The sequence below is a fragment of the Sciurus carolinensis genome, chromosome 12 (assembly GCF_902686445.1).
Source record: "Sciurus carolinensis chromosome 12, mSciCar1.2, whole genome shotgun sequence".
Classification (NCBI taxonomy): Eukaryota; Metazoa; Chordata; class Mammalia; order Rodentia; family Sciuridae; genus Sciurus; species Sciurus carolinensis.
Window position 1 is genome coordinate 62,298,540 of NC_062224.1, and position 25,709 is coordinate 62,324,248.

General features: G+C 39.2%; 2 protein-coding genes across 2 annotated transcripts; one reads left to right on the plus strand and one right to left on the minus strand.

Moving 5' to 3' along the window:
• The first annotated feature begins 3,170 nt into the window (after positions 1-3,170).
• On the plus strand, positions 3,171-21,588 carry Sde2 (SDE2 telomere maintenance homolog). Its single transcript, XM_047521651.1, has 7 exons — positions 3,171-3,323; positions 10,347-10,464; positions 11,471-11,582; positions 12,480-12,649; positions 13,918-14,032; positions 17,025-17,526; positions 19,569-21,588. The coding sequence occupies exons 1-7, from the start codon at positions 3,204-3,206 to the stop codon at positions 19,788-19,790; spliced, it is 1,359 nt and encodes a 452-aa protein (XP_047377607.1). The 5' UTR covers positions 3,171-3,203; the 3' UTR covers positions 19,791-21,588.
• On the minus strand, positions 15,172-16,124 carry LOC124962343 (small ubiquitin-related modifier 2). Its single transcript, XM_047521652.1, has one exon. It carries the CDS (start codon positions 15,997-15,999, stop codon positions 15,712-15,714), a length of 288 nt encoding a protein of 95 aa, XP_047377608.1. The 5' UTR covers positions 16,000-16,124; the 3' UTR covers positions 15,172-15,711.
• Positions 21,589-25,709: the final 4,121 nt, after the last annotated feature.

Here is a 25,709-nt window from a genome sequence, read left to right on the forward strand (position 1 = left end):
TCCATCCTAGGAGCTGACCTCATTGTTCCTGGGGCTGGAGCCATCTTATAAGGCAACGCTTGCCAGTTTGGGAGTTTATGGCAGTTTGTTTGTGGCACTGGAGGAGTCGGCCTGCCCCATTGTCTTTTGTCATAAAGATGGTGTTAACAACCACCTTTCCTCTCCTCTGTGCATGAACATGGCTGAAAGTACAGAAGTGTGGCTTGCACATCACACATGGATATGACTGTAGATTCACTACTTTAGGAAACTGCTGTTGATGAGAATTGTATACAGCTGACGAGAGAGTATACAGCTCTGCTTCCTATTCTTGCAGACCAGCGTGACATTTGGCTCAATCGAGTCTCTGTCATGGGTTGCCACACAAACATTGCCTGTCTGGTGCTGTCATTTCCTGGCAGTGAACAATTATTCCACATTGCCTCAGGATGCTCTCACAGTGTCCCTCTCGTGGCGGCTGAACCAGTCCTCAAAAAGCAAATGTACAGCTGGAGTCATTCTTTTGGGGAACACAGGCAGGAACAAAGCCAGTGTGGTTTATTGGAAAGACCACCAAATATAGTCCTAGGGGAACAGCTGCAGTATTTTGACAATAGAGGAACTGGCTCTCACCCCAATCACCATTTAGTTGTCACAACCGTACATGGCCTTCCTGTCCCTTCCCCATCTGACGCCATGAAGAGGGGAAGGTGGCAGCAGTGGCTTTTCAATTCCATAATCACTGGCCACATAGCACCATCCACTGGATAACACCACATACCCTCAGCAACCCAGCTGATCAGCTGTTCTTTTAGAGTTTCCCCCCTTAATATGCACCATGTTCTTGGTTACAGCCTTCACTTCAGGTCCCTTGGTTTCCCCCATTTTAATGAACTTAATAGTAAACAATCGAAGTTGAGTTCTGCATCTTTAGGATAGAATGTTTTCCAGTGCAAAACCATGTCCCTTCAGATATACATTGGGAATAGACTTAGCCAACTAATATTTGCTCACTGTCTACTTTATATATGTCATGGTGCAAGGCGCTCATTGTGAAAGTTCAACAACAGATTATATATTGCTCAGGAAATGTGCATCTTTGAAAAGTTGGTAACAGTATTTACTTCCTATTTAAAGTAACAGATGTGTATTCAATACTTGAGATTTTTTTTTAACAGGAATTTAAATGCAACGTGGGAATGAAAAGTGAACAATTCCCTCCAGACTTTAAGTCTGGGGAGAGCTAGATATTATTTAACAATAAATGATGCAGACTTTCCTTATTAGAATGGGCTAATTAAATCCTACAGGACACAAAACATTATCTTGACACAGAAATATAAACCTAAACTTATCTTTATCTGGCTACTTGTAGGGGAGAAAGAACCCAAGAATTTTTTGGTACTGGTGTTTTAACTCAGAGGCGCTTTACCACTGAGCTACATCTCCAGGTATAAATATATATATACATGAAAAAAATATATTTTTATATGGTATTTTATACCATATGCCATATACCATATATTTTATATGGTATACATTTTATATGGTAAATATATATATATATATATATATATTTTTTTTTTTTTTTCTTTTTGAGACAGGGGCTCACTAAATTGCTAAAGGCCTCCTCCTGTCTCAACCTCCTCCCAAGTCTACAGGCATGCACCACAGTGCTTGGCTGAAGACTCTTGAAATAGCTAACTTAGATACCCAGAAATCAGAATCCATGAATAAGCAAATTAGAGATTGAGGGATCGTGGCTCTAGATTACTTGTCCTGAGCAAGAAACCTGGAAGATGGAAAACTGAGACTAAAGGCCTCTAGGACTCATGGTTTCTAGTGTTTGGGCTGCTTACATTTTTTTTTTTTTTTTTTTTTTTTTAAACACTAGGTAGGTTCTCTACCAACTGAGGTACATCCCCCCCATTCATGGGTTCTTTATATAATACTTGATGAGACACCTATTTACCCCAAGATCATTAGACATCCCTTTTGCAATTGCTTCTAGGCACGACATGCTTTATTTTGTGTAATTTTTCTTTATCTACTGGAATTCCCATGGAGGCCCTCTCTCTCTCTTCCCTCCTGTGCAAAATAAAGACAAGAGAACCTGTAACTTTACAAGCATTGGAATTTGATTTTTGCTCATACTGCCTCAATTAAACAAGTTCTGAATTTTGTTGCTCTCCCCTTGGTGATGAGAGACACTGTCATGCACCTTAAGAGCAGAGAGCGATTCTGTGGACCAATACATTTGTGTCTAGGAGGCATGGTTATCTCCTGCTAACCCTCCTCGCTTCACACTAGCAGCTTTTAAATTGCTCAGAATTTTAGAAATGCCATAATCTCAGCATATTAAATATTAAGGGACTCCTTCAGAGTGCCAGAGCCTTAAAGTTATGTTATGCAAATCTGAACAAGCATGTTTCCATGGTGCAGAATAAAAGTTATGGCAGGGTTTTTTTTTTTTTTTTTTTAAGCACCATGACTATAAACGTCACTTGTGCCATCGTCTTTCACAAGGGCCCACTTGCTGTGAAATATTTTGAAAACAGACGAAGTGGAGATAACACAGAGCGCAAACAGGCAGAAATGAGTAAACCAAGCTTGGCTGCTCCCGAAGAGGAAAAGGACGCTCTGGAACCCTGGAGGAAAAAAACACGCAGCCCGTTGTTCGGGGACCTGTTTCCCTTGTCCCTCGAGCTGGGGAGGCTCCCCCGGGAGAAGGAAGCAGCCCCCCCAATCCAGCTTCCGAACTGCAGCTTCTCTCCTCACACCTCCAGGGAGCAGTGCCTTCTCAGGCCACAATTCTCTCCGACCCAAAAATAACTACACAGATGTAAGGAAAAGGGCCAAAGCCCGCGGCACAGGGCGGGGCTTAGTTACAGTCTTATCGCTCACAGCCAGAACGCTGGAAACCTAACCTAGCGCCAGCCTTTTATAGCCAGTCCCTCGAGCCCCGCCCTAGCAACCACTCGTAGCAACGCCTCGCCCTCGCGCTCTGCCGGCTTATCGGCCTCAGCCAGGCCCTTCCTGTTCCCCTCCCCCCACCCGCGCTGCACGGCCGCCTGGGCCACGTGACTGGCCCCTGGGGAAGGGCGGGGCGAGTGGGAACGTGCGGGGCGGGCGCTGGAAGGCGAGGCCTAGCGTCATGAAGATGCGACCGGATGGTTGTGGCGCCTAGTGTTTCAGGGCAGCTTGAGGTTCCGGGACTAGGCAAGATGGCGGGGACTATGTCGGTGGCGTGGATTCGCGGCCCCGGCTTCGGGTGCAAAGCGGTGTGGTGTGCCTCGGATCGGTGTTCCGTACGGGATTTTATCCACCGATACTGCCAAAATCAGGTGAGGATCGCGGTTCCTGGAAGGTAGGAAAAGGCAGCCAAGGTGCAGGGCTGGGTGCGGACAGGATCTGTCCTGAGGTACGTCTTATTCTCTGGGGTTTTTAGTATTTGAGACTGAGTTCTCCAGTTTTAAGGTGCTTCAAACTAATACTGACTGAGACCTTCCTTTGCTTTTGTTTTGTGAAGGTGGTGGTTTTGCCTTCCCATAGAAAGAAAAAAGAAATGTCAATTACCGGGGCTTAGTTCAACTCTAAGTTACACTTTGGTTCGGTTTCTTTATTTGCAAAACATTGCTTCTAGGCACGACATGCTTTATTTTGTGTAATTTTGGCATTTGGACCAGGTGATCTTTAAAGCTCATGTCCTTAACATTCATAGGAACATGCATTTTATCCACTAAGCACAACATCCTGTGAGTTCTAACTTAGAGATAATATGTGATAGCCAAACCCAGGCCAAAAGACCATTGGGAAGGGGAGTGGATTCGTCTTGTCACTGGATTCCTCCAGTCACTGGTTGGAGCCATCTACTCCCACGTGTACTATTGAGGGCATGGATTCTTGGTCCTGTTATTTAGATGCTTTCACTAATCATGTGTTGGTTTATTTGTCCATGCATATTTATGAAAACCTATCAAGGACTTGTAAGGCTACCTGTATACTTTTATTAATTCCTAATTAAGCAAGTGTTTATCAGCTGTGAGATACTAAACATATTCAGTTATGTAAAAAATTCAGTGGACCTCCTGAATCTAATTTTAAATTTTGGCACTTGATCTAGAATTCTGTTTCTAACAACACCTCATCCATGCTGCTTTCTCCGTTACTTATAAGCTTAACAAATGTTAACACTGCAAACCAAATCTTTAAAACACTTGGACTAGTTCCACGGAGAAGCAATGTGTGTTTGCAAATAACGTGGTTTTCCAGCTTCCTCGTTTCTTTCTGTGTTGTCTTTTAGTCTAAAAACAGCAGAACTGTTTTGAACCATCTGAATGGGAAAGCGATTTTGCAAAATAGTTGGCTTTTAATATACTTGAAAATAACTCTTATGAGTATAATTTCCAAACTTACTGACAATTGATCCAAAGTGGGACCAGAAAAAATAGGATCTTAACTATGAGAAGTGTTGGGAATAAGAATTTAAAAATAAGTAGCAAGAAATAGAAACGGATTTTGGCAGTTATTTCGCAAACATCACCATAGCAAGTCTGAATAGAAACAACCCTTATCAAAGGGTATGTGATGAGATACTGAAAAATAAAAATAGTTCAGGTTCACATCTATGCTTTTTGGGTGGGCACTTTACCACTGAGCTACATCCCCTGTCTTTATTCATTTATTTTAAAATTCTGAGACCGGGTCTTGCTAAGTTGCTGAGGTTGACCTTGAACTTGCCTCCCACCTCAGATTCCCAAGACACTGGTTATTATAGGTGTGCACCATCATACCTGACCTACACCTACGCTTTTTTTTTTTTTCCACACCTGTATTTTTAAAAACAAAAATGTTCTGAAATGAGAAAGTTAGGGTTAGTTCCCACTGAGAAAATGAAAGTCTGTCCTGATGTTCATCAGGCATAACAGACACAGATAAAGCCATTTGCAAAGTTAATAGGAAACAGTATTTCTCCCAAAGACATGCTACAATGGTGAAATTTTATAAAGACCTCCTTTAAAGTCTTTTCTTATTCACTTGGAAAACTTAGTCAAAGAAATCATAGATGATTTAAAAAACTACTGTGAAAACATCAGATGATGAAACATCCTACTCTTGCCTTAACACTCTAAGTCCCTTTGACATAGAGAAGCACTGTTGATTTCCAAACCAGGTGCAGAGCTTCTGATTGGGGACTTCTGGACACAACATTCCATATTTATCTTAAATAGAGGAAAGAGGAACCTGGGTCTGTTTCACAGTTCAGACCTGGTGTTGGTCCATTACACACAGACTTCCATTGTTTTGAACCTGTCAAAACACTGCTTCATTTAAATTTCACCCAACTTCTCCCTTGCTCCAAATCGTATTTTTCTTGGTGATATATTTCATGATTCCTCTGGTGTGCAATTCCCCTTCATTGCAACAAGTCAGTAAATTTTACTTGATTGAGCTACAGGTTTGTCCCTGATGACCATAGCTCTTTCGGGCAAGACATGCATTGTTCCTTGTGCTTGAAGTATGCTTCATAATACATATGATTAAACAGTTTAATTCCAGATTTCTCTGTTCTTTTTTTTTCACTGGAGACTTAATTGACAAGAATCTTAATAGAAGATGCAGTTTTGGTTTGTTTTCTTGTTTAATGAACAGTTCTGTTTGGAAATGAAATTTCTGCCTTCACATTAATGTCTTTCAAAGTTATTTAAAATATTTGAAATACCTATTAGATAAAATATTACAAGAAACTAAAATGGCTTTTATTTATGAACATTAAACAAATATGAGAAGCATTACATATTTAATCTTCAAAACAGTTCTTACAGTAGATAGTATTTTATAGATAAGGATGGTCTTATGTTAATCACGTCGTTGTAGGTAACCTGAACTCCTTTGCTTCTCTCCCCTGACACCATTTTTACCAGGGAAAACTCCAAACTACCTAAATCCATCTATCCATTTATTCTGCCCAGACATCTGGGCAGTGACTGTGGTAGGGAGAAATGTAATCTCACAAATCATTGTCACTCAAAACACCCAGTAATGCTTGGCAACTGTATTTTCCTAATCCAGAGTGGATGGACTTCCACTGGGTTTCAGGACTGCTTAGCATCCTGAACTATGTAGTCCCTGGAACAGCTAGACAGAATCTGGGACTGTGCAGTCAACCAGTCGTGGTATTTTATATATACCATGGTGTGACCAGGGTAGGACGCCCTGATTAATTTCATCACTGTCACTCTCATGGGTCCTCTTTATTTCTTCTCTAAATTTTCAATACTTCCTCCTTGAGGCCTTCTAATTTTCAATACTTCCTCCTTGTGACTTCATGTTCATTGAGATAGTAAAAAGAGAATTTGCTCATCTCATACCAGTTCCTTTACCTACCTGCCATGTATTCAGCCTTCTCTTCTATTGTTGTGGGTGAATTGTCCTCATTATTTTACAAATAATTCATAATTATCTTCTATCCTGCATAACATCTTGTCTCCTCTTACTTATTAAAGGATTCTTTTAGCATTAGTTCTCTCCTCCGCTTTTCCAATGTTTTTTCTTTTTACTAGTCATTTCTACCAGTGTATAAACATGAGCCCACATCCCTTCAACTGTCACTTCCATTTTCTCTGTTTTTGTTTTTCTTTCCTTTTTTTGGTCCTGGGGGTGGAATCCAGGACTTGGTGCCTGCTAGGCAAATGACATCCTCAGTTCTCTCTGGTTTTCTTTCCTTCTGTATTTTTTGGGTACTGGGGATTGAACTCAGGAGCACTTGACCACTGAGCCACATCCTCAGCCCTGTTTTTTTTTAATATATATATATTTTTAGTTGTAGATGGACACAATGCCTTTATTTATTTATTTCTATGTGGTGCTGAGGATCAAACCCAGTGCCTTACATGCTAAGCAAGTGCTCTCCCACTGACCCACAATCCCAGCCCCCCAGCCCGATTTTTTATTTTCTTTAGAGATAGGGTCTCAATGAGTTGCTTAGTGCCTCGCTTTTGCTGAGGCTAGCTTTGAACTTGTGATCCTTCATGTGCCACTGTACCCAACTCTGGTTTTCTTTATAGAAAACATTCTTGAAACTCTTCTTTAGAACATATTTTGTTAGGCTTTTGTTCCCCTTATTCCAACAAAGCAACTCTTGTGCTTATCCCTGTCTTCTGTGTTGCCGCATCCAGTGATCAGTTTCCAGTTTTCACTGTATTTGGAGCATCAGCATCATTTGGCACAGTTGATCATTACCTCCTCCATACACTTTTCTCAATCGACTATTCATCACCTTCAGTTCCCTTCTACTTCACTGATCTCCCGGCTGCTCTCCTTATCTCCCTAATTTTTTTTTATTTAACTATTTATTTTTGCCGTGCTGGGGATCGAACCCAGGGCCTTGTACTTACAAGGCAAGCACTCTACCAACTGAGCTATCTCCCTAGCCCCTTTCCCTAATTTTTAAACCTTGGAGTTATCAGGGTTTATTTTTTTCTAGTAGATTTCCTCTGATCCAGTTGATTTCATCCAGTCACATGACTCTTAAGTACATGGATGTGCTCACAACTTTCAAATGTAAATCTCCAGTCCCTGCGTTCACCTGAACTTGAGATTTGTATAGCCTTCAGTTTATTTAATGTCTACATTTGCCTAATAGACATAAGAACCTGTGACTGATTCCCCGACCCCAAAAACTTCCTTCTTCATCTTAATAAGTGGCAAATCTAATCCCCTACTTGTCAAACCAAATTTTTATTTCTTTTCATTTCTTAGATGAAATGAAAAAGATAGATTTTTCTTTCTCACATGTAAGGAGTCAAGGGCTGTTTGGGTTGTTCCCTGTTACCTGACTGGGCTCTGGATTCCTGTCTTCTTTCTTATGTGGCCTTTGCCTTAGGGAACAAGATGATGCTTCAGCTTCTGCACAGACAAAGCAGAAGAGCATGTATCAAAATTTCGATCTCATTCCCAGTTCCTCTGTTGGTTTCACTTTGTACATCTAGACATTAGCAAATCTTTTTCCCTCTACCTTCAGCGTGCCTTCAGCATTTTTACTGACTTCTGCCACTACCAGTAGCCTTCATTTCTCACCTGTATTATCGCAGAAATGTCTCACTGATTTCTCTGCTTCTGTAGCTTTATTTACAACTCAACATCTAGAGTGGACCTTTAAAAGCATAACTTTTCCCCAGCACCCCAAAAAATAAAAAAAAATTAAAAGCATAACTTTGATCATCTTACGTTGTTCAAAACTTTGCAATAGTTGTAAAATCCTAAGTCCTTATGATGGATTTTAATGTTTGTCATTCTTGTGCTTATTTAATTCTAGCCATTGACATTTTACTGTTGAAGCTTATTCCTGCTTAGGTCTCTCTGTGTGTGAGAGCCCTGAGAATGCTAGAAAGTCTCTACCACTGAACTAATTCTCATCTCTTTTTAAAGTTTTATTTTGAGACAAAATCTTGCCAAATTGCCTAACCTGGCCATGAATTTGTGATCCTCCTACCTCAGCCTCCTGAGCAGTTGGGGCTACAGGTATGCTCCTCGGTGCTCTGCCCAGCTTCAGGTCTTTGCATTTGCCTGGTGCCTCTGGGATGCTGAAATGAGCTTGTTTACTCATTTTCTTTAATTCTCTGCTCAAATATCATTTGATCAGAGATTTCCTTGACTAGCAATATAAAATAGGTGACCATCATGCCTGTCCCTTTGTCCTGCTTATTACCACTTGACATAATATGTACTTTTTTTCCTCATTATTTTTCTTTTCCCACTGAAAATGATGGGTTCATGAGGCAGGAATTTTAATTTGCATAGTATCCTAACACCTGAAATGTAGTGGATAGATAATAAACACTTAATTAATAGTTGCTAAATCAATGAATGGTTCCTTTTGAAATAATTTTGTGTAGTCGGGCATGTGCACACCTGTAATCCCAGCTGCTCAGGAGGCTGAGACAGGAAGATCGAAAGTTCAAGGCCAGCCTCAGCAACTAAGTGAGGCCCTAAGCAACTTAGTGAAACCCTGTCTCAGAATAAAAAATTAAAAGGACTGGAGATGTAGCTCAAATTGCCCCTGGGTTAAGTCCCCAGTAAATACCCTCCCCCTGCCCCTGCAAAGAAAAAGAAATAAGTATGTGATTTTTTTGTTTCCCCTTAAACCAAGGATTAAACCCAGGGGTGCTTAACCACTGAGCCACATTTCTAGCCCTTTTTATTTTTTATTTTGAGACAGGGTCTCACTAAGTTTATTAGAACCTATGTTGTTGAGGCTGACCTTGAACTTGTGATCCTTCTGCCTCAGCCTCCCAAACCCCTTTGATTACATGTGCGCCAACATGCTCTGCGTATGCTTTAGAATGAATTGTTTCGTAGTTTCTGCTTCAGGAAGATACGAATAATGCATTTTTCCTTTTCTGTTGATGTTTTATATTTCTTCTTTCCTGATGTAGATTCAACTATGTAATTACTAGTTTCATGTAACTTTGAAGAACATTCGATTTTGTAGTATCAGAAACTTGTATAGAAAGAAATATATATAGTATCTACATATATATGTATATATACACATATATTTACTATCTGAGATTGACATATACAGAGTGGGTTTGGGCTTATTTGAGCTATAAGTTGGGGGCATCAGCAGAAGAGACAAACACTGGCTGCCAGGCAGTTTTAAAAATGTTAAAGCTGGCCTGGGATTGTGGCTCATTGATAAAGTGCTTGCTAGCATGTGTGAGGCACTGGGTTCAATCCTCAGCACCACATAAAAATAAATAAGATAAAGGTATTGTGTCCATCTACAACTGAAAAAAAAAAAAAAGATCAAAAAAAGAAAAATGGTACTTGTCCCTCACTTACCACCCTATCTATGCTTTTCTGAATTTGTTACTTTTGATTTTTAATTTGTGGGTCAGTCTTGATGTTAACTTGATTTTACCCATTTTTAAAAACGTCAGAGAGCACCTCAGAGTTATTGGATCTGTGCCTTGTATACTGTGACTCAGGTGACCTATTGGAGAAGAAGAAAGCAGCTTTTTATTTCTACCAAAAAAGGCTGAAGGTTTTATATATCACAGTTAGGTATATTAAATCCATGAATTTTAGGGACAGCGCTGGGGATCAAACCCAGGACCTGTGCATGGTAGCCAAGCATTTTACCTCTGAGCTTTTCCTAAACCCTGATTAGGTAATAGTAAGAAGAAAAAAAAAAGGTCCAGAATGCATCAAATAAGGTGACTGTTTTTTCTTTTATAATTTTCACTTCAGTTCAACAAATAGTGATTAAATATACTATCTGCTTGTTATTGGAGTAATAAAAAGATAATAGGTTAGGTCCCTTCTTGTAAGAAAAGGTACTAAGAGCCCAAATTTGTCTCTAGGATGTTCCAGTGGAATATTTCTTTGTGAAATGCAATGGAACCCTCATTAGCATCAATGATACGGTGCAGCATGGAGCTGTTTATAGTTTGGAACCCCGACTTCGTGGTGGGAAAGGAGGTAGGACATGAATGTTGATTACTTAGTTTTCACACATCAGTAGTCTTTAGCAGTGTTTTGAATTAACCAACTCCTTGGTCTCTGAAGTATGCCAGCTTTGTTTTGCCTTATGAAATCCTTTATTAACCTAATTTTGAGTATTTCCTCTTTTATTCTTTTTGAGGAAGAAATAATTGTTTAGTACACATCACACCTTCAGCCAGATTGCTTTTAGGAACCCAGGTTCAAAAATTTCAGGGAAGATTAGATGAAGAAAGACGAACATTAGTCTCTCCCATTTGCTGAAGAAAAGAGCTTTAGATCTTCCAATTTTATTAAGAGTCTTTCTCCTTGTGCTTGGACAGATGACCTAATGTCACTTTAGGAAACAACTGTTTGCAGTGGGGGTAGATTAAGAAAGGACCTGGTTATACGTTATATCTAAGAAGAGAGAAAAGAAAAAGAGCAAAAACAGAATATGAACAGTTTTGGATATTTCTTCTGATGTACAAACATGTACTTCTTAAGTTTTCTCAAAAATCTACTGTGATTTGTTTTGGTTTTTCGGAGCATTGACATCTCAGACTGTGATCATTCAGCTGTTTAAATTTGTGTCTTAAGAATGAAGTATGTCATTCAACCATTGACAGCTTCAAGTTACCTTTCTTTTTAAACTCATTGAAAAATTTCACTACATAATTCTTGAATAATTAATCTGGGAATCTTGGGATCTCTGGCACTGACCAAAGCCCATTAAATATCCCCACTGTACAGTACAGTATTTTAGAAATAAAAAATGGAGGGTGAAAGGTTTCAGGGTCATCCAAGTTATCAGTCCTTTTGCCTTTGTAGCCTGAGCTACTATGTTCATGTTCACCTTTTAAAAAACAGAGAGAGAGAGAGAGAGATAAAGAAAAAGAGACTATAGAGATAGATAACTTAATCTATTGATAAACTTTTTTGCAAATTTGATTTGTATCTTTCTTTGAACATGTTTTAACCTGCTTCTCCAAACATATTGGCTCAGGTTTCGGATCCATGCTCCGAGCACTTGGTGCTCAGATTGAGAAGACAACCAATCGAGAAGCTTGCCGGGATCTCAGTGGAAGGAGATTACGCGATGTCAATCATGAAAAAGCGTAAGACACCCACCTCTTATGTTTTAAAGAGAGCAGCATACTTTCACTAGTGAATTACATATATGGCTATGCATACCAGAAATGTAAACTTAAAAATATTTACATTCTGTTATTTGACTCAACATTTTTCCATAATTTAATAATTATCTTTGGTTTTTAGTTAAGTCATTACAGTAAGCTGGCAATAAGTGTGGCATACCTTTCTGGGGAAATATCACAGTCTGAGTAAGAGTCTATTGATTCATGTGGAGGACCTTTTATATGTACAGTCATCCATTGCTTAACTCTGAAAACGTGTTCTGAGAAATGCCTCGTTAGACAAATTTGTTGTATAAGCATTAGAGTATACTTCTACAAACCCAGATGGTATAGGTTGATCACTCAGTGTAATCAAACAATATATGAGGCTGCTCCTGGCTAAACATGGCACACCATTTTACAGTAAACTTTTTTTTAACAAATAGAAATACACTCTAAAATAATAGTAGGTCCTGGGGTATAGCCTGGTGATAGAGCACTTGTCTAGCATGTGCAAGGCCCTTAGTTCTATCCCAGCAACAAAAATAAAATAACACCAAGTAATAGAGTGCATTAGATACATAAGCCAGTAAGTCATTTTTTAATCATCAGGGATTATAGTAGTCTACATAATTGTATGTGCTGTCTTTATATGCACCTGGCAGCACAATAGGTTTGTTTACACCAGCATCACCACAGATAGGTGAGTAATACTTTGTACTGCAATGTTACTGTGGCTACTGTGTCATTAGGCAGTAGAAATTTTCAGTTCCATTATAGTTCTGGACTATTGTCATATATGCAGTTTGTCATTGATAGAAACACATGACACATATATAACGTGTCCATTCAGTTACATCTCTTCTTCCTCTTCCCCAGAATGGCTGAATGGGTAAAGCAGCAAGCTGAGCGGGAGGCTGAAAAGGAGCAAAAGCGCCTGGAGCGGCTACAGCGGAAGCTTGCAGAACCCAAGCACTGCTTTGCTAGCCCTGACTACCAGCAGCAGTGCCACGAGATGGCTGAGCGGCTGGAGGATTCCGTCCTTAAAGGTGAGAATGAGTACTCCTCAGTGTGGTCCACAGGCACCACTGAAGCCTGCAGTTGCAGTGCTCCACACTGCACACGAAGAGCCTTCTTAAGCTCTTTTTTTTTTTTTTTGCGGTACTGGGGATCGAACTCAGGGCCTTGTGCTTGCAAGGCAAGCACTCTACCAGCTGAGCTATCTCCCCAGCCCCTTCTTAAGCTCTTTGGAGGGTCTCGGACTTCTGAGAATCTTCTGAAAAGCCTTGGAACCTCTCTCTTTAAAAACAAACAATATATTTTTAACTCCCCTCCAAATAAAACACACACACACACACACACACATTTGGCATACTTCAAACCCAAATTCTGTGGGCCCCAGGTAAGAACACATTTTATGTTTGTGTGTTGGGATATGCTTAGTCTTTAGGAGGTCCAGACCTCATTATATTTGCTTTCAATTTTAGCTCAATTAAAAAAATTTTTTCTGTGGAAGAGGTGCCAGGGATTGAATCCCAGGGGTACCTTACCACTGAGCTGTATCCCCAATCCTTTTTATTTTTAATTTTTGAGACAGGTCTCACTAAGTTGCTGAGGCTGACCTTGAACTTGTGATCCTCCTGCCTCAGCCTCTTGAGTCATTGGGATTATGGCATGTGTTACCATGCATAGCAATTTTTTAAATGGTTTTTAATGAGAATAATTCTCACTAAGATTTTGTCATTCAAAACTTTGTGCTAGACCTGTTGTGGGTACAGTTGAATAAAAAGGCATCTGTTCCTTCTAAAAAGATTGTGATAGTTGGGCATGGTGGTAGATTTCTTAAATTGCAGGTACTCAGATGCCTAAGGCAGATGATTAAAAGTTTAAGGCTAACTTCAGCAGTTTAGCAAGACCTTGTCTCAAAAAATATAACGGGACTGGGGTTGTAATTCATTGGCAGATTTGATCCTCGTTATGACAAAAAATAAAGGTTGTGATATAACAGGGGAAGCACAAATGTATGTAAATAACTGATATAAGAGAATAAATAAGTAGATTTGGAGAGGACTAGACATGAACCTGTCAGCTCAAAGTTACAAATTGGACATTGGTGCTTTAAAAAGCTGGTTCTAGAACCAGAACGTTTAGTTCAAATATTGACAAACTTGAAATTAATCTCCTTTTAGCCATATGAAATATTGGGTATATTAAGAAATTTAAATCTAGAATTTTAGATTTCATCTCCTCTTACGATCCAGATTTTATAATTTTTTAAAATTTGCCCGACAGTAGAAACTATTCAATTTCTGGTTAGGTATGCAAGCTGCTTCCAGCAAGATGGTATCAGCAGAAATCAGTGAGAATCGGAAGCGGCCTAACAAATCAAAAACAGACCAAGGAGCCAGTGCAAAGAAAAGGAAATGCTTTTGGTAAGTACCTTTCATTTTCATTTCAAAGTGATCTTTGAGGACTGACATGATTTATTTCCTTCTTGTCTATCCAGCAGAAGCACATTTTTAAATAATGTTGGACAGGAGCTTGGAGATTTTCCAGAGTGCTTCAGTCTTCAGGTTTTGGTGATTGTCACATTGTTCACACTAATAATGTGTTGTGCTCTGAATGCCATTAGTAGAATCTGAAGGATAATTTTTTTCCTTGGATGAAACATCAAATAGAGCTTTCTATTTGAATTACTTTTTGATGTTGAAAGAGTTAATTTCAAAAATTCCAGCTGAAAGACAAGCTGTATTTCCCCTTGATTCTGTTTTCTGTCATTTCGCTGTCATCATTGAGTTCTTCACCACTGTCACACTTGTGGGTGAAATGCACAACAACCCTTTTTCCTTCCATTCTTCTGATAGTTCTTTTGGCCTTCTGGTTGCCAGCTCAGTTCCCTTGGGCCAAGTTCTAGAAATTGGTGAGTACAAATGGATCTTGCTTCCTTGTTGGTCTCCCCTGGGGGGACAGAAGGATAATTATTAACCAGAGGTCATGTAACTCTTGAGTTCAGCTGAGAATTCTGTGTGTTCTTTCTGAGATGGGAATTAAATGTTCCTGAAAGAAGAGATAGTAGCATTACCTGTATTTTTAAAATTTATTGTGGTTTTTCGAGGTACAGTCCATAATATAACAAAATTCATCTGTTCTGATTGATCAATTCTGTGAATTTCGAAACGTATATAATATATAGTCATGTAACCATAATCACAGTCAAGGTAACAAGAGTATTTTCATCACCCTAAATAGTTCCTATGTGCCCCTATAGTTAATTACCTTCCTATACCCATAGACTCTGCAACCACTGACCACCAATGTGATGTTTCTTCTTGTGGTTTAGGCTTTTCCAGAATCTCTTACAACCTTTAGTGCCTGGCTTCTTTTGCTTAGCAGACATTTTTTTGTTTTTGGTACCTGGGATAGAACCCAAGGGACGCTTAACCATGGAGTCACATCCCCTGCTCTTTTTATTTTATTTATTTTTTTTTTTTTAAACAAGAAGTTTATTTAAACAACAAGACGCTTGACTTGAAGGGAAAACTATCTAGGAATCTTTTTTTTTAAGAGTAATTTACCCCTACTTAAAGACAGATTGCCCTACATGTAACAGCTACGTACAAAAAAGTTATAAAATTGTCCTTGGTTTTACAATGATAAATGAAAAACATTAAAATTCTCCAATCGAACAAGGTATGCAAGGATTTTTATGTTGTTCAGGTTTTTTTTGTTTTTTGTTTTTTGTTTTTTGTTAAAACAGTGAGAGCAAAATAACTTACTGGAATATAAAGATAAGAGCTGAATGAGCATGCCACTAATGGAGAAAGGGGATAATTTCACAGAACCAGTATTTTTCCCCATCCCATCTCCATTTGATGTCAATCAAAACATATCATTGGCCATTTAGTTAAAAAAAAAAAAATGCAATATGCTTGTACACATACACCAGTTACTTTATGTACAATAAAGGAATGGGGAAGGGGAAAATGAAAGAATAGAGAAAACTATACTGTAGTAGTCAGGATGTGGTGGAACCAAATTGCAGTTTTCTAATTAAGAATGTATTCTTGGTCTGTAGGAACAGAGTTCTGAAGTAAAGTAGCAGGTTCCCTTTTTAGTAGACACCTCCTGTCTGCTGCTGGAACACATCAATTGTATCTTCATCCTCCATTTCCAACTGTGCAGGTGTGTCTGTTTCATTAATTGGCTGCCCATCAAATCGGAATCTGATCTGCCTCATCGACAAACCCTGTCGTTCACAATAGGCTTTCATTAGTTTACTAAGTGGTGTATGCCTCTTAATCTTAAACTGCACCACAGAACCATCCTGCCCCGCCACCTTCAAGTTAATATGATCGTTGTTCTCAGTCTTGACTCCTTCCTTGGGCTTTTCGTCGGCCATGGCGAGCGCCGGAGTCTCCTCACTGCCGCTTCACAAAAGAGGTACCAGGTCCGCACCGAACGAGCACACAAGCAGCTCCAGGAGCGGCAGAAGAAGGAGGCGGCAGCGGTGGACGAGGGAGAGGGCGCGCGCCTCTTTTTATTTTTTATTTTGAGACATGGTCTCACTAAGATGCTTAGGGCCTTGCTGAGTTGCTAAGACTGGCTTTGAACTTGTGATCCTCTTTCCTCAGCCTCCTGAGTCACTGGGATTACAGGCATGCACGACCATGCCTGACTTAACATAACATGTTTAAGTATCATCTATGATATTATATGTGTCGGTATTTCATTCCTTTTTATTGCTGAGTTTCATGGATATACTACAATTTGTTTATCCATTCTTCACTTGATAGATATTTGGAGATTTTCCAGTTAAAGGCAATTATGAATAAAGCATAAGTTTTCTTTATAGCTTTATTATTTTATTTAATAAAATTAATATGAGGAGAGCTTTAAGCAAGATCAGCTTTATTTTAAGAGATTTACAACTTCTAAAACAAGATTCTGGCCAAAAAGGGTATGGGGTGGGGATGGAATGTAGGAAATCCTGTTGGATCTTTGGAAGGGTTGGGTCTAACCTCAGATTTTTTTTTTTTTTCCCCTTCTATTTATGCCTCTATACTTTTTTTTTTTTTTTTTTTTTTTTTTTTTTTTTTTTTTGAAATTGACCTACTCTCCATCTCAAGCTAGCATATTCAGATAATCTATTTCTTGGAGATCCCACAACTATTTAAATAAAAGTTATAGGCCTGTTGCAGTGGCAGAAGCCTGTAATTCCAGTGACTCAGGAACCTGAAACAGGAGGATTGCAGATTTGAGGCTTGCCTCAGTAACTTAGCCAGACCCTATCTCAGAATAAAAAAGAACTTGTGATGTAGTTCAATGGTGAAGCGCCTCTGGGTTCAACTATCAGTACAGTAAGCACATACCTACACACAAATAGAAGCGGTAAATGATGTCACACCTTTTTGTTACTTCTGACAGGTTGGGCATGGAAGGACTAGAGACTGCTGAGGGATCCAGTTCTGAAAGCTCAGATGATGACAGAGAAGAAGCACCTAGTACTTCAGGAATGAACTTCTCCTCTCCAAAAAATGGCAGGCATGATGTTGAGATGGCGGGCGAATTGCCCAGCAGTTCTCAGAGGGAGGAAGAATTGAGTACAGACTCTGGATTATCAGAACAAGTACAGAGCCCAGTGACTGACTCTGGGAAGAGTATTTCAGAAGACTTGGGTGCAGAACTGGGAGAGACATCTACTAAGGAGCACGAGGGGAGGAAGATGGTGAGAGAAGCAGAGACCAAGGAGAGAAAGAAAGCAGAGTGTCAAGAACTCATAGAAAGGGAGGCAGCTGGTGCTGGATGGAGTAAGGATAAAGAGAAGAAAGAAATCACTGATGGAGAAATAGTTGACAAGGTAGCTCCTGGAGAGATCAGGGAAAATGTCTCCGTTGACAAACTGGAGGAAAAACAGTCAGGAAACACAGTAAGTACTTATTTTGGGTCACTATCTAGAGCCAATCTCCATAATAAGTCATTAATATGAAAACATGCTTTTTTCCCATCAACTGCTTAGTGAAAGGCGTGTTTAATACTAGGAAGTACAGATGATGGAGGAGCTTGACACACTAAAGGGTTTTTTTTTTTTTTTTTTTTTTTTTAAGCTCTAGTATTTATACTATTTTGCCACTAGGTGGTGTCCTTGGGACCATATTCCATTAGTTCTAAGACGCACATTTTTGACATTTTATCATCTCTGAAGTCAGATGTATAACACACATGATAACTTAATTGGTACCTTTTTCCCACCCCTCTTTTCTTGTGGTACTGGGGATTGAATCCAAAGGTGCTGTACCCCTGAGCCACATCCCCGACTCTTCTTTTAATCTTTCATTTTGAGGCGGGATCTCACTAAGTTGTCCCAGCTGGCATTTAACTTGGAATCCTCCTCCCTCAGTCTCCCTAATCTCTGGGATTACAGGTGTGCACCACTGGATGCAGCTGTTCTTTTTTTTTTTTTTTTTTTTTTTTGTGGTGCTGGGGATTGAACCCAGGGCCTTGTGCTTGCAAGGCAAGCACTCTACCTAACTGAGCTATATCCCCAGCCCTGTACTTCTTAATGCATAAAATAAGTAGGGTACATTTTGATAGATGGCACTTTAGTTTTATATCAGCTATATTTCCTATCACTAGACTACCTGCGTGCAGTTTTTTCTTTCTCATATGAGACATTTTGAACAATAGTTGTCAGCTGGATATAAAGATCTTTCCAATAGAAGAGAAAAAAGAAAGTTATCATTAAATCTAAGTCCCACATTTAACCTTTTAAAAAGTCATTTTCATTGTTCATACTTTTCCAGAGGTAGGTGATTATTTTCTATCTTCAGTGGAATAACTTCCAGCAAAAATCTTTAATTTTACTCTCTGAATTAATGGTTTGCTTTTTTAGAACAAGAGCATCCTGATTCTGCTTGTCATTTGTCTAGTCAGAACCTTCCCTATCCCTGTCCCCCAACATAAGCAAAAATGCATAGATTGCCCTTTCTGTGGAGGACACTGAAATCTTTTATGCTAGTGCTTTAATTTGACCTCACCTTATCTCTGTAGTTGTAAGCATATGATTTGTTTTAGTGTTATGTGTGCTAGGAATTGAACTTGGGACTTCACACATGCTTAGCAAGAACTCTACCACTGAGCTACATCCTTATTAGCTCTAGGCATTTAATTTTTATGTTGCATGTGTACATTAGGAGTTTTTTGTTTGTTTTTTATTTTGATTTTATTTATTTATTTGTACTGGAGATTGAACCCTGGCGTGGTTTACTACTGAGCTACATCCCCAGACCTTTTTATTTTTTTTTATTTTGAGTCAGTCTTGCTAAGTTGTTCAGGCTGACCTCAAATTCATAATCCTCCTGCCCCAGCCTCCCAAGTCACTAGGATTACAGGTGTGCACCACCACACCCAGCTAATATTAGAAGGTTTATCCCAGCTAAAGTTTTAGAAAAATGAATAAAGGCCTGGTGCAGTGGTATACACCTGTAATTTCAGCAGCTTGGGAGGCTGAGAGAGGAAAATCACAAGTTTGAGGCATTGGCAATTTAGAGCTTGTCCCAAAATAAAAAGTAAAAAGGGCCACAAATAGTTCAGTAAAGTGTCCCTAGATGTATGTAATTCCCAGTACCAAAAAAAAAAAAAAAAAAAAGATTAGTTTATTAATCATATGTATATTTTTAAAACATATTTATTATTTGTTCATGAACCTTTTTTAAAAATTTATTTGTATGTGGTGCTGAGAATCAAACCCGGTGCCTTACACATGCTAGGCAAGCACTCTACCACTGAGCCACACACAGTCTCAGTCCCCTAATCATATATATATAAAGAATACCTATAGAATAACATCTAGATGATTATTAAAACTCATTAATAAGATAATGGCAATTACATGACAATTCCTTGAAAAACAGTGTAGTTAACAGAAAACTGTTAACTTGGTTTTAAATGTTTTCTTTTTTTTCCCCTCAGGTTCTTGGTCAGGAAGCTATGGATTTGCTGGCATTCAGCTCTGCTGCAGAACTGGAGTCATTGGGTTTGGAAAAACTCAAGAGTGAACTGATGGCCCTTGGACTGAAGTGTGGGGGGACACTACAGGAACGGGCAGCAAGACTCTTCTCTGTCCGAGGATTGGCAAAGGAGCAGATTGACCCAACTTTATTTGCCAAGCCTTTGAAAGGAAAGAAGAAATGAAATTCACCAGAGCTGAGTCCCTGTGTGTAGTCTGCTGGATAATCTGCCTAATGTGGACTTGTAGCCATTATTCCCATCAATTAAAAGCTATTTTTAACACCCTAATCTTAACTGTCCCTCCCTTTTTTTTTTTTTTTTTAATTACTGCATTCATAGAATTAAGTGTGAAACCATCTGGGCCTAAAGTTTTCTTCAAGTTTTTTTTTCAAGGGCAAGGGTACTGGGGATTAGACCCAGGGCATTTTACCATTGAGCTGCATCCCCAACCCTTTTTACTCTTTATTTTGAGACAGGGTTTTACTCAGTTGCTGAGTCTTGCTCAAACTTGGGATCCTCCTACCTTAGTCTCCCAAATTGCTGGGATTGTAGGCATGTGGCACTGTGTCCAGCCTAAGGTTTTTTATAATAAATAATTTGTTAACTACAGAGCTGTTGAGATTTTGGTTAGGTGAGTTATATTCTCAAAGAATTTATCCGTGTGGTCCAAGTTGTCAGGTTTGTAGACAAAGTTTTTATAATAGTCCTTTCTTTCCTTTTAATGTCTATGGGTACTTTGCGAAAACTACTTTTTCATTCCAATTCTTGTAATTTCTTTTTTTGTTGTTGTTAGTTTTTGCACCCAGGACCTGGTGCATGGTAGGCAAGTACCCTATCAGTGAGGTACATCCCAGTCCTGATACTGGTAATTTCAGTTCTCCATTTATCAATCCAGCTGTAGGTCTATTAATTTTGTTGATCCGATTTTCCAGGAACCAGTATTGGCTTTGTTAGTTTTTCTCAATTGTTTTTGTTGTCATTGATTTCTGCTGTATATAGTTCCTCTTAGTTTAGCTTGGGTTTACTTCCTTTTTAGCTTCCTAAGATAGGTCTTAGGTCATTGAGTTTTAATTTTTTTAGTATAAATATTTAAAAGTAAATTTCCTTTTAAATGCTACTTTAGTTACATCTTGACCATTTTAACATTTTTATTATCAAGTTCTAAATATTTTGATTTCCTCAAGTTCTTTGACCCATGGATTAGCTTGAAGTGTGTTGTCTAATTAGTAAGTGTTTATTTCCCCCTAAATATCTTACTACTGATTTCTACTTTAATCCCATTGAGATCAGAAAATATCCTCTACAGTTTCAAACCTTTTGGTTTTATCAATACCTGTTGTATGACCCAATATTTCTTTAATTCTATCAATTTTTGCTTTATGTTTTACAGTTCTGTTACTGTTTTCCTAATGTATTGAATAATTTATCAGCACTCTATCACTGAGCTTCACCCCAACCCTGTACTAAATGTTTCATCATTGTGAAATTTCCCTCTTTATCTGATAATACTTTTTGTATAAAAGGCTACTTTACTTTATCTAATGTGTATGTAGCCTCTCCAGCCTTATACTTAACTATTTGAAGTGTACCTCTGTACCTTTTTCTGTTCATTTACTTACTACCTCTGAGTCTTTCTATTTAAAGTGGGTTACTTACAGCATATACTTGGGGCTTGCATTTTTTAGTCTTGTCTCTGCCTTTTAATTAGAATCTTTACCATTAAACGTAATTTCTTTTTTTGCCGGGGAGGCAGGGCAGTAGGGATTGAACCCAGAGGTGCTCAATCACTGAGCCACATCCCCAGACCATCTTTTTATTTTTTATTTTGAGACAGGGTATCATTAAGTTGCTTAGGGCCTTGCTAAGTTGCTGAGGCTGGCTTTGAACTTGGAGTACTCCTGCCTCAGCCTCCTGGGCTGCTGGGATTATAGGCATATGCCACTGTGTCCAGCTCGTGTAATTATTGATACAGTTAGTTCTTTGTTTTTTGTTTTTTTTTTTGCTGTTGTATTTTTTTTTTTTTTTTTTTTTTTTTTGGTACCAAGGATTGAACTCAGGGGCACTTAACCACTGAGCCACATCCCAAGCCTTTTTTAACTTTTTATTTTGAGACAGGGTCTTAAGGCCTTGCTAAGTTGCCGAAGCTGACTTTGAACTTGCTTTAACTTCCAAGCTGCTGGGATTACAGGCGTGTGCCACTGTGCCCAGCCAGTTAGATTTAGATCTAACATTTTGCTGTTTTTTTGTTTGGTTTGGTTGATTGTTTCAGAAGTGCATTTAGTTTATTGGCATTTTAGCTGTACTCTGCATAATTATTTTAGTGTTATTTTAAGGATCACAATATATGTTCCCACTTTTTCAGTCTACTAATAGTAAATGCACCACTTCACATAAAATGTAGAAATCCTTTAACTCTGTAGGTATGTTTATCATCCCTTTCTTTTATACTGTAGTTGTCACATGTATTGAATCTATAAGCTCTGTAATACAATTTCTGCTTTAAATAATAATGTATTTTAAAGAAATTAAGAGAAAAAATTTGAAAATGTATCTTTTTATATTTATGTGCGTATTTACCCTTCTGGAAGGTCTGGTATCATTTCTCTTCAGCCTGAAGAATTTTTTATATATAGTACAGGGAACAAATTTTTCTTTTTATCACTTTAAGAATCTTTTTCCATTGTCTTATAGGCTCTGCTGTTTCTGGTGACCAGTCAGTGGTTATATGAGTGATTGCTCCCTTTATATAATGTGTCTTTTTCTGTGGCTGCGCTCACTATGACTTGATGCAGTTTACTGTGTGAATCTTGGAGAGTGATGAACTTCTTGGCTGTATAAATTTATGCCATTAATCAAACTTGGAAAAATTTCAGTGATTATTTATTCAGATCTTTTTCTGTCTTATTCTCATGGAATTTCAATTACAGCTTACAAATAGGCTAAACCACTACACGACTATGACTCCCTTAAGTCCCTGAGTCTCTGCCTCACCAAACATTTCTGGTTTTGGATCCAATTTCTGTGATCTAGCCCGGTTGGTGGATGGAGTCCATCAGCCCACGTTGCCCAGCCTCTCACCAGAATGGGCATTTCTTAGTACCATCACTATACTCTTTGGCTAGAGTCCCTAGAGAGTGTGGCCCTGGTGTGAACTTGGTGGTTCCAGAGAGGCAGCCATGGGACCATCACTCACTTTTGCTTCCCACAACTGGGGACCTGAGGCATGTTTTTCTGATTGCCACAGTATGTTTTTCTGTAGCTTAGAATCCTCTTTCTAGTGTGGGTATTGAAAGCAGTTTTCACATTACTTAGGTACCTATTTAGATCTTTAAAAAGGGGGTTGGGTACAGTGGCACACACCTGTAATCCCATCTGCTTGGGAGACTGAAGTGGGAGTTTAAAGCCAGTCTGGGCAGCAAAGACTGTCTCAAAAAAAAGCTGGGCGTGGTGGTGCAAGTCTGTAATCCCAGCTATTTAGAAGTCTGAGGCAGGAGGATTACAAGGCCAGTGTGGGCAATTTAGTAAGACTTGGTGTCAAAAGGGAAAAAAAGGGGCTGGAGCCGGAGCTCAGCGGTAGAGCACTTGCCCAGCATTGTGCGAAGCTCTGGAATCCATTCCAGTACCTCAGGGGTGGGGATGGGGGAGGAAAAGAAAGAAAAAACATTTAAAGGGAAACATTTAGATTTACTGGAGGTTTACTTTGTAAGATTTGAGAGTTGGTTGGTTGGTTGGTTGTTCTTACTCTCAGGGGATAGGGTAGCTGTGCTTAAAGAATGTCTTTTTATCATGACAGCATGAGGTTGGCCTGGCTAGAGCATCTTCCTACTTGACCTCGCTGTGCTCTTCCGGTTGCCAGAGCTCTAGCTGTGTCCTGCCTTATTTAGCATGGGAGTGCGAGCAGCTCTGGCTTTGCTCCCTACAGGCAAATGGATCTGACTAGCAAAGTTAAAAGACTGCAATTCTGCCTAGCTTGGTGGCACATGCTTGTACAATCCCAGTGTCTCAGGAGGCTGATGCAGGAGGATCCCGAGTTCAAGCATTTTAGTGAGGCCCCAATCAACTTAGTGGGACCTTGTCTGTAAAAATACTAAGGGCTGGGGATATGGTTGAGCATCTCTGGGTTCAATCCCTGGTACAAAAAAAAAAAAAAAAAGAAGACTGGAATTCTGTAATTGGCCCTATCTTATAACATTAAAAGTTAGACATAAGGAACAGTAATTGACCATCTTGCCATTCTACGTGGCTGTAGTTCCCTCAGCCCTTGCTAGTCCATGCATGGGGATAATGGACTTTTGCTATGTCATTTTACTTAACATTTTTTTGATTTAGGGATACCTTTACTTTATAATGCTTATTTTTCTTGGTTTCTGTGTATGAATGTGTACCTGTGTGTAGGTATTGGAGGTTGAACCCAGGAATGCTTTTTCTTTGAACTACATCCCTGATCCTTGTTTTGGCCTTGAACTTGCAGTCCTCCTGCCTCCCAAAGTAGCTGGAATTGCAGGTGTGCTCTGCCACACCTGGCCCTCAGCTTCTGAAGCTAACACTGAACTTCCTCCCAGTCCTTTGGTCACCTGAAGGAAGAGTTTGCAAGAGGGAGATATAAAAATATGCTCAAGATTACTTTTTTTTGGGGGGGTGGGAGGGATATGGGGGATCAAACCCAAGGCCTCAGGTGTGCTGGGCCAGCACTCTACTGCCAAGTTATACCCTTCTTGAACCAGCATTCTCAAGGTTAAAAGCACCCTCTCAGGAAGTCCAGTAACTTAAAACCGGGTACTAATAATTCTGGACCTGGCTCTGATCAAAATCACAAAGATTTTGACTTAAATTGCATGACCTTATTTATGTCTCTGAACTAGAATTTGGGAAAGGGTATTATGGAATCGGTGACCCTGTGTCACAGGTTGATTGCTCTTAGTCACCCAACTATTGGCCTATTTCTGGGAAGAAAATCTGGTTCAGGCAGCTCTGATCCTTGGTAATGAAGAATTAATGTGAATTTTTAAAAATGCTTTTGAGTGTTACTTTTTCTTTTCTTTATTTTTTATTTATTTTTATTTTTAATTTTTTTATTGTAAACAAATGGGATACATGTTGTTTGTACGTGGCGTAAAGGCATACCATTTGTGTAATCATAAATTTACATAGGGTAATGTTTGATTCATTCCGTTATATTTCCCTTCCCCCCACCCCTCCCACCCCTCCCACCCCTCTTTTCCCTCTATATAGTCCCTCCTTCCTCCATTCTTGCCCCCCTCCCTAACCCTAACTCTAACCCTAACACTAACCCCTCCCACCCCCCATTATGTGTCATCATCCACTTATTAGCGATATCATTCATCCTTTGATTTTTTGAGATTGGCTTATCTTACTTAGCATGATATTCTCCAATTTCATCCATTTGCCTGCAAATGCCATAATTTTATCATTCTTTATGGCTGAGTAATATTCCATTGTATATATATACCACAGTTTCTTTATCCATTCATCAATTGAAGGACATCTAGGTTGGTTCCACAATCTGGCTATTGTGAATTGAGCAGCAATGAACATTGATGTGGCTGTATCTCTGTAGTATGCTGATTTTAAGTCCTTTGGGTATAGGCCAAAGAGTGGGATAGCTGGGTCAAATGGTGGTTCCATTCCAAGTTTTCTAAGGAATCTCCACACTGCTTTCCAGAGCGGTTGCACTAATTTGCAGCCCCACCAGCAATGTATGAGTGTACCTTTCTCCCCACATCCTTGCCAACACCTGTTGTTGCTTGTATTCTTGATAATCACCATTCTAATTGGGGTGAGATGGAATCTTAGGGTGGTTTTGATTTGCATTTCTCTTATTATTAGAGATGTTGAACATTTTTCCATATGTTTGTTGATTGCTTGTATATCTTCTTCTGTGAAGTGTCTATTCATTTCCTTAGCCCATTTGTCAATTGGATTATTTGCATTCTTGGTGTAGAGTTTTTTGAGTTCTTTATAGATTCTGGAGATTAGTGCTCTATCTGAAGTATGATTGGCAAAGATTTTCTCCCACTCTGTAGGCTCTTTCTTCGCATTGCTGATAGTTTCTTTTGCTGAGAGAAAACTTTTTAGTTTGAA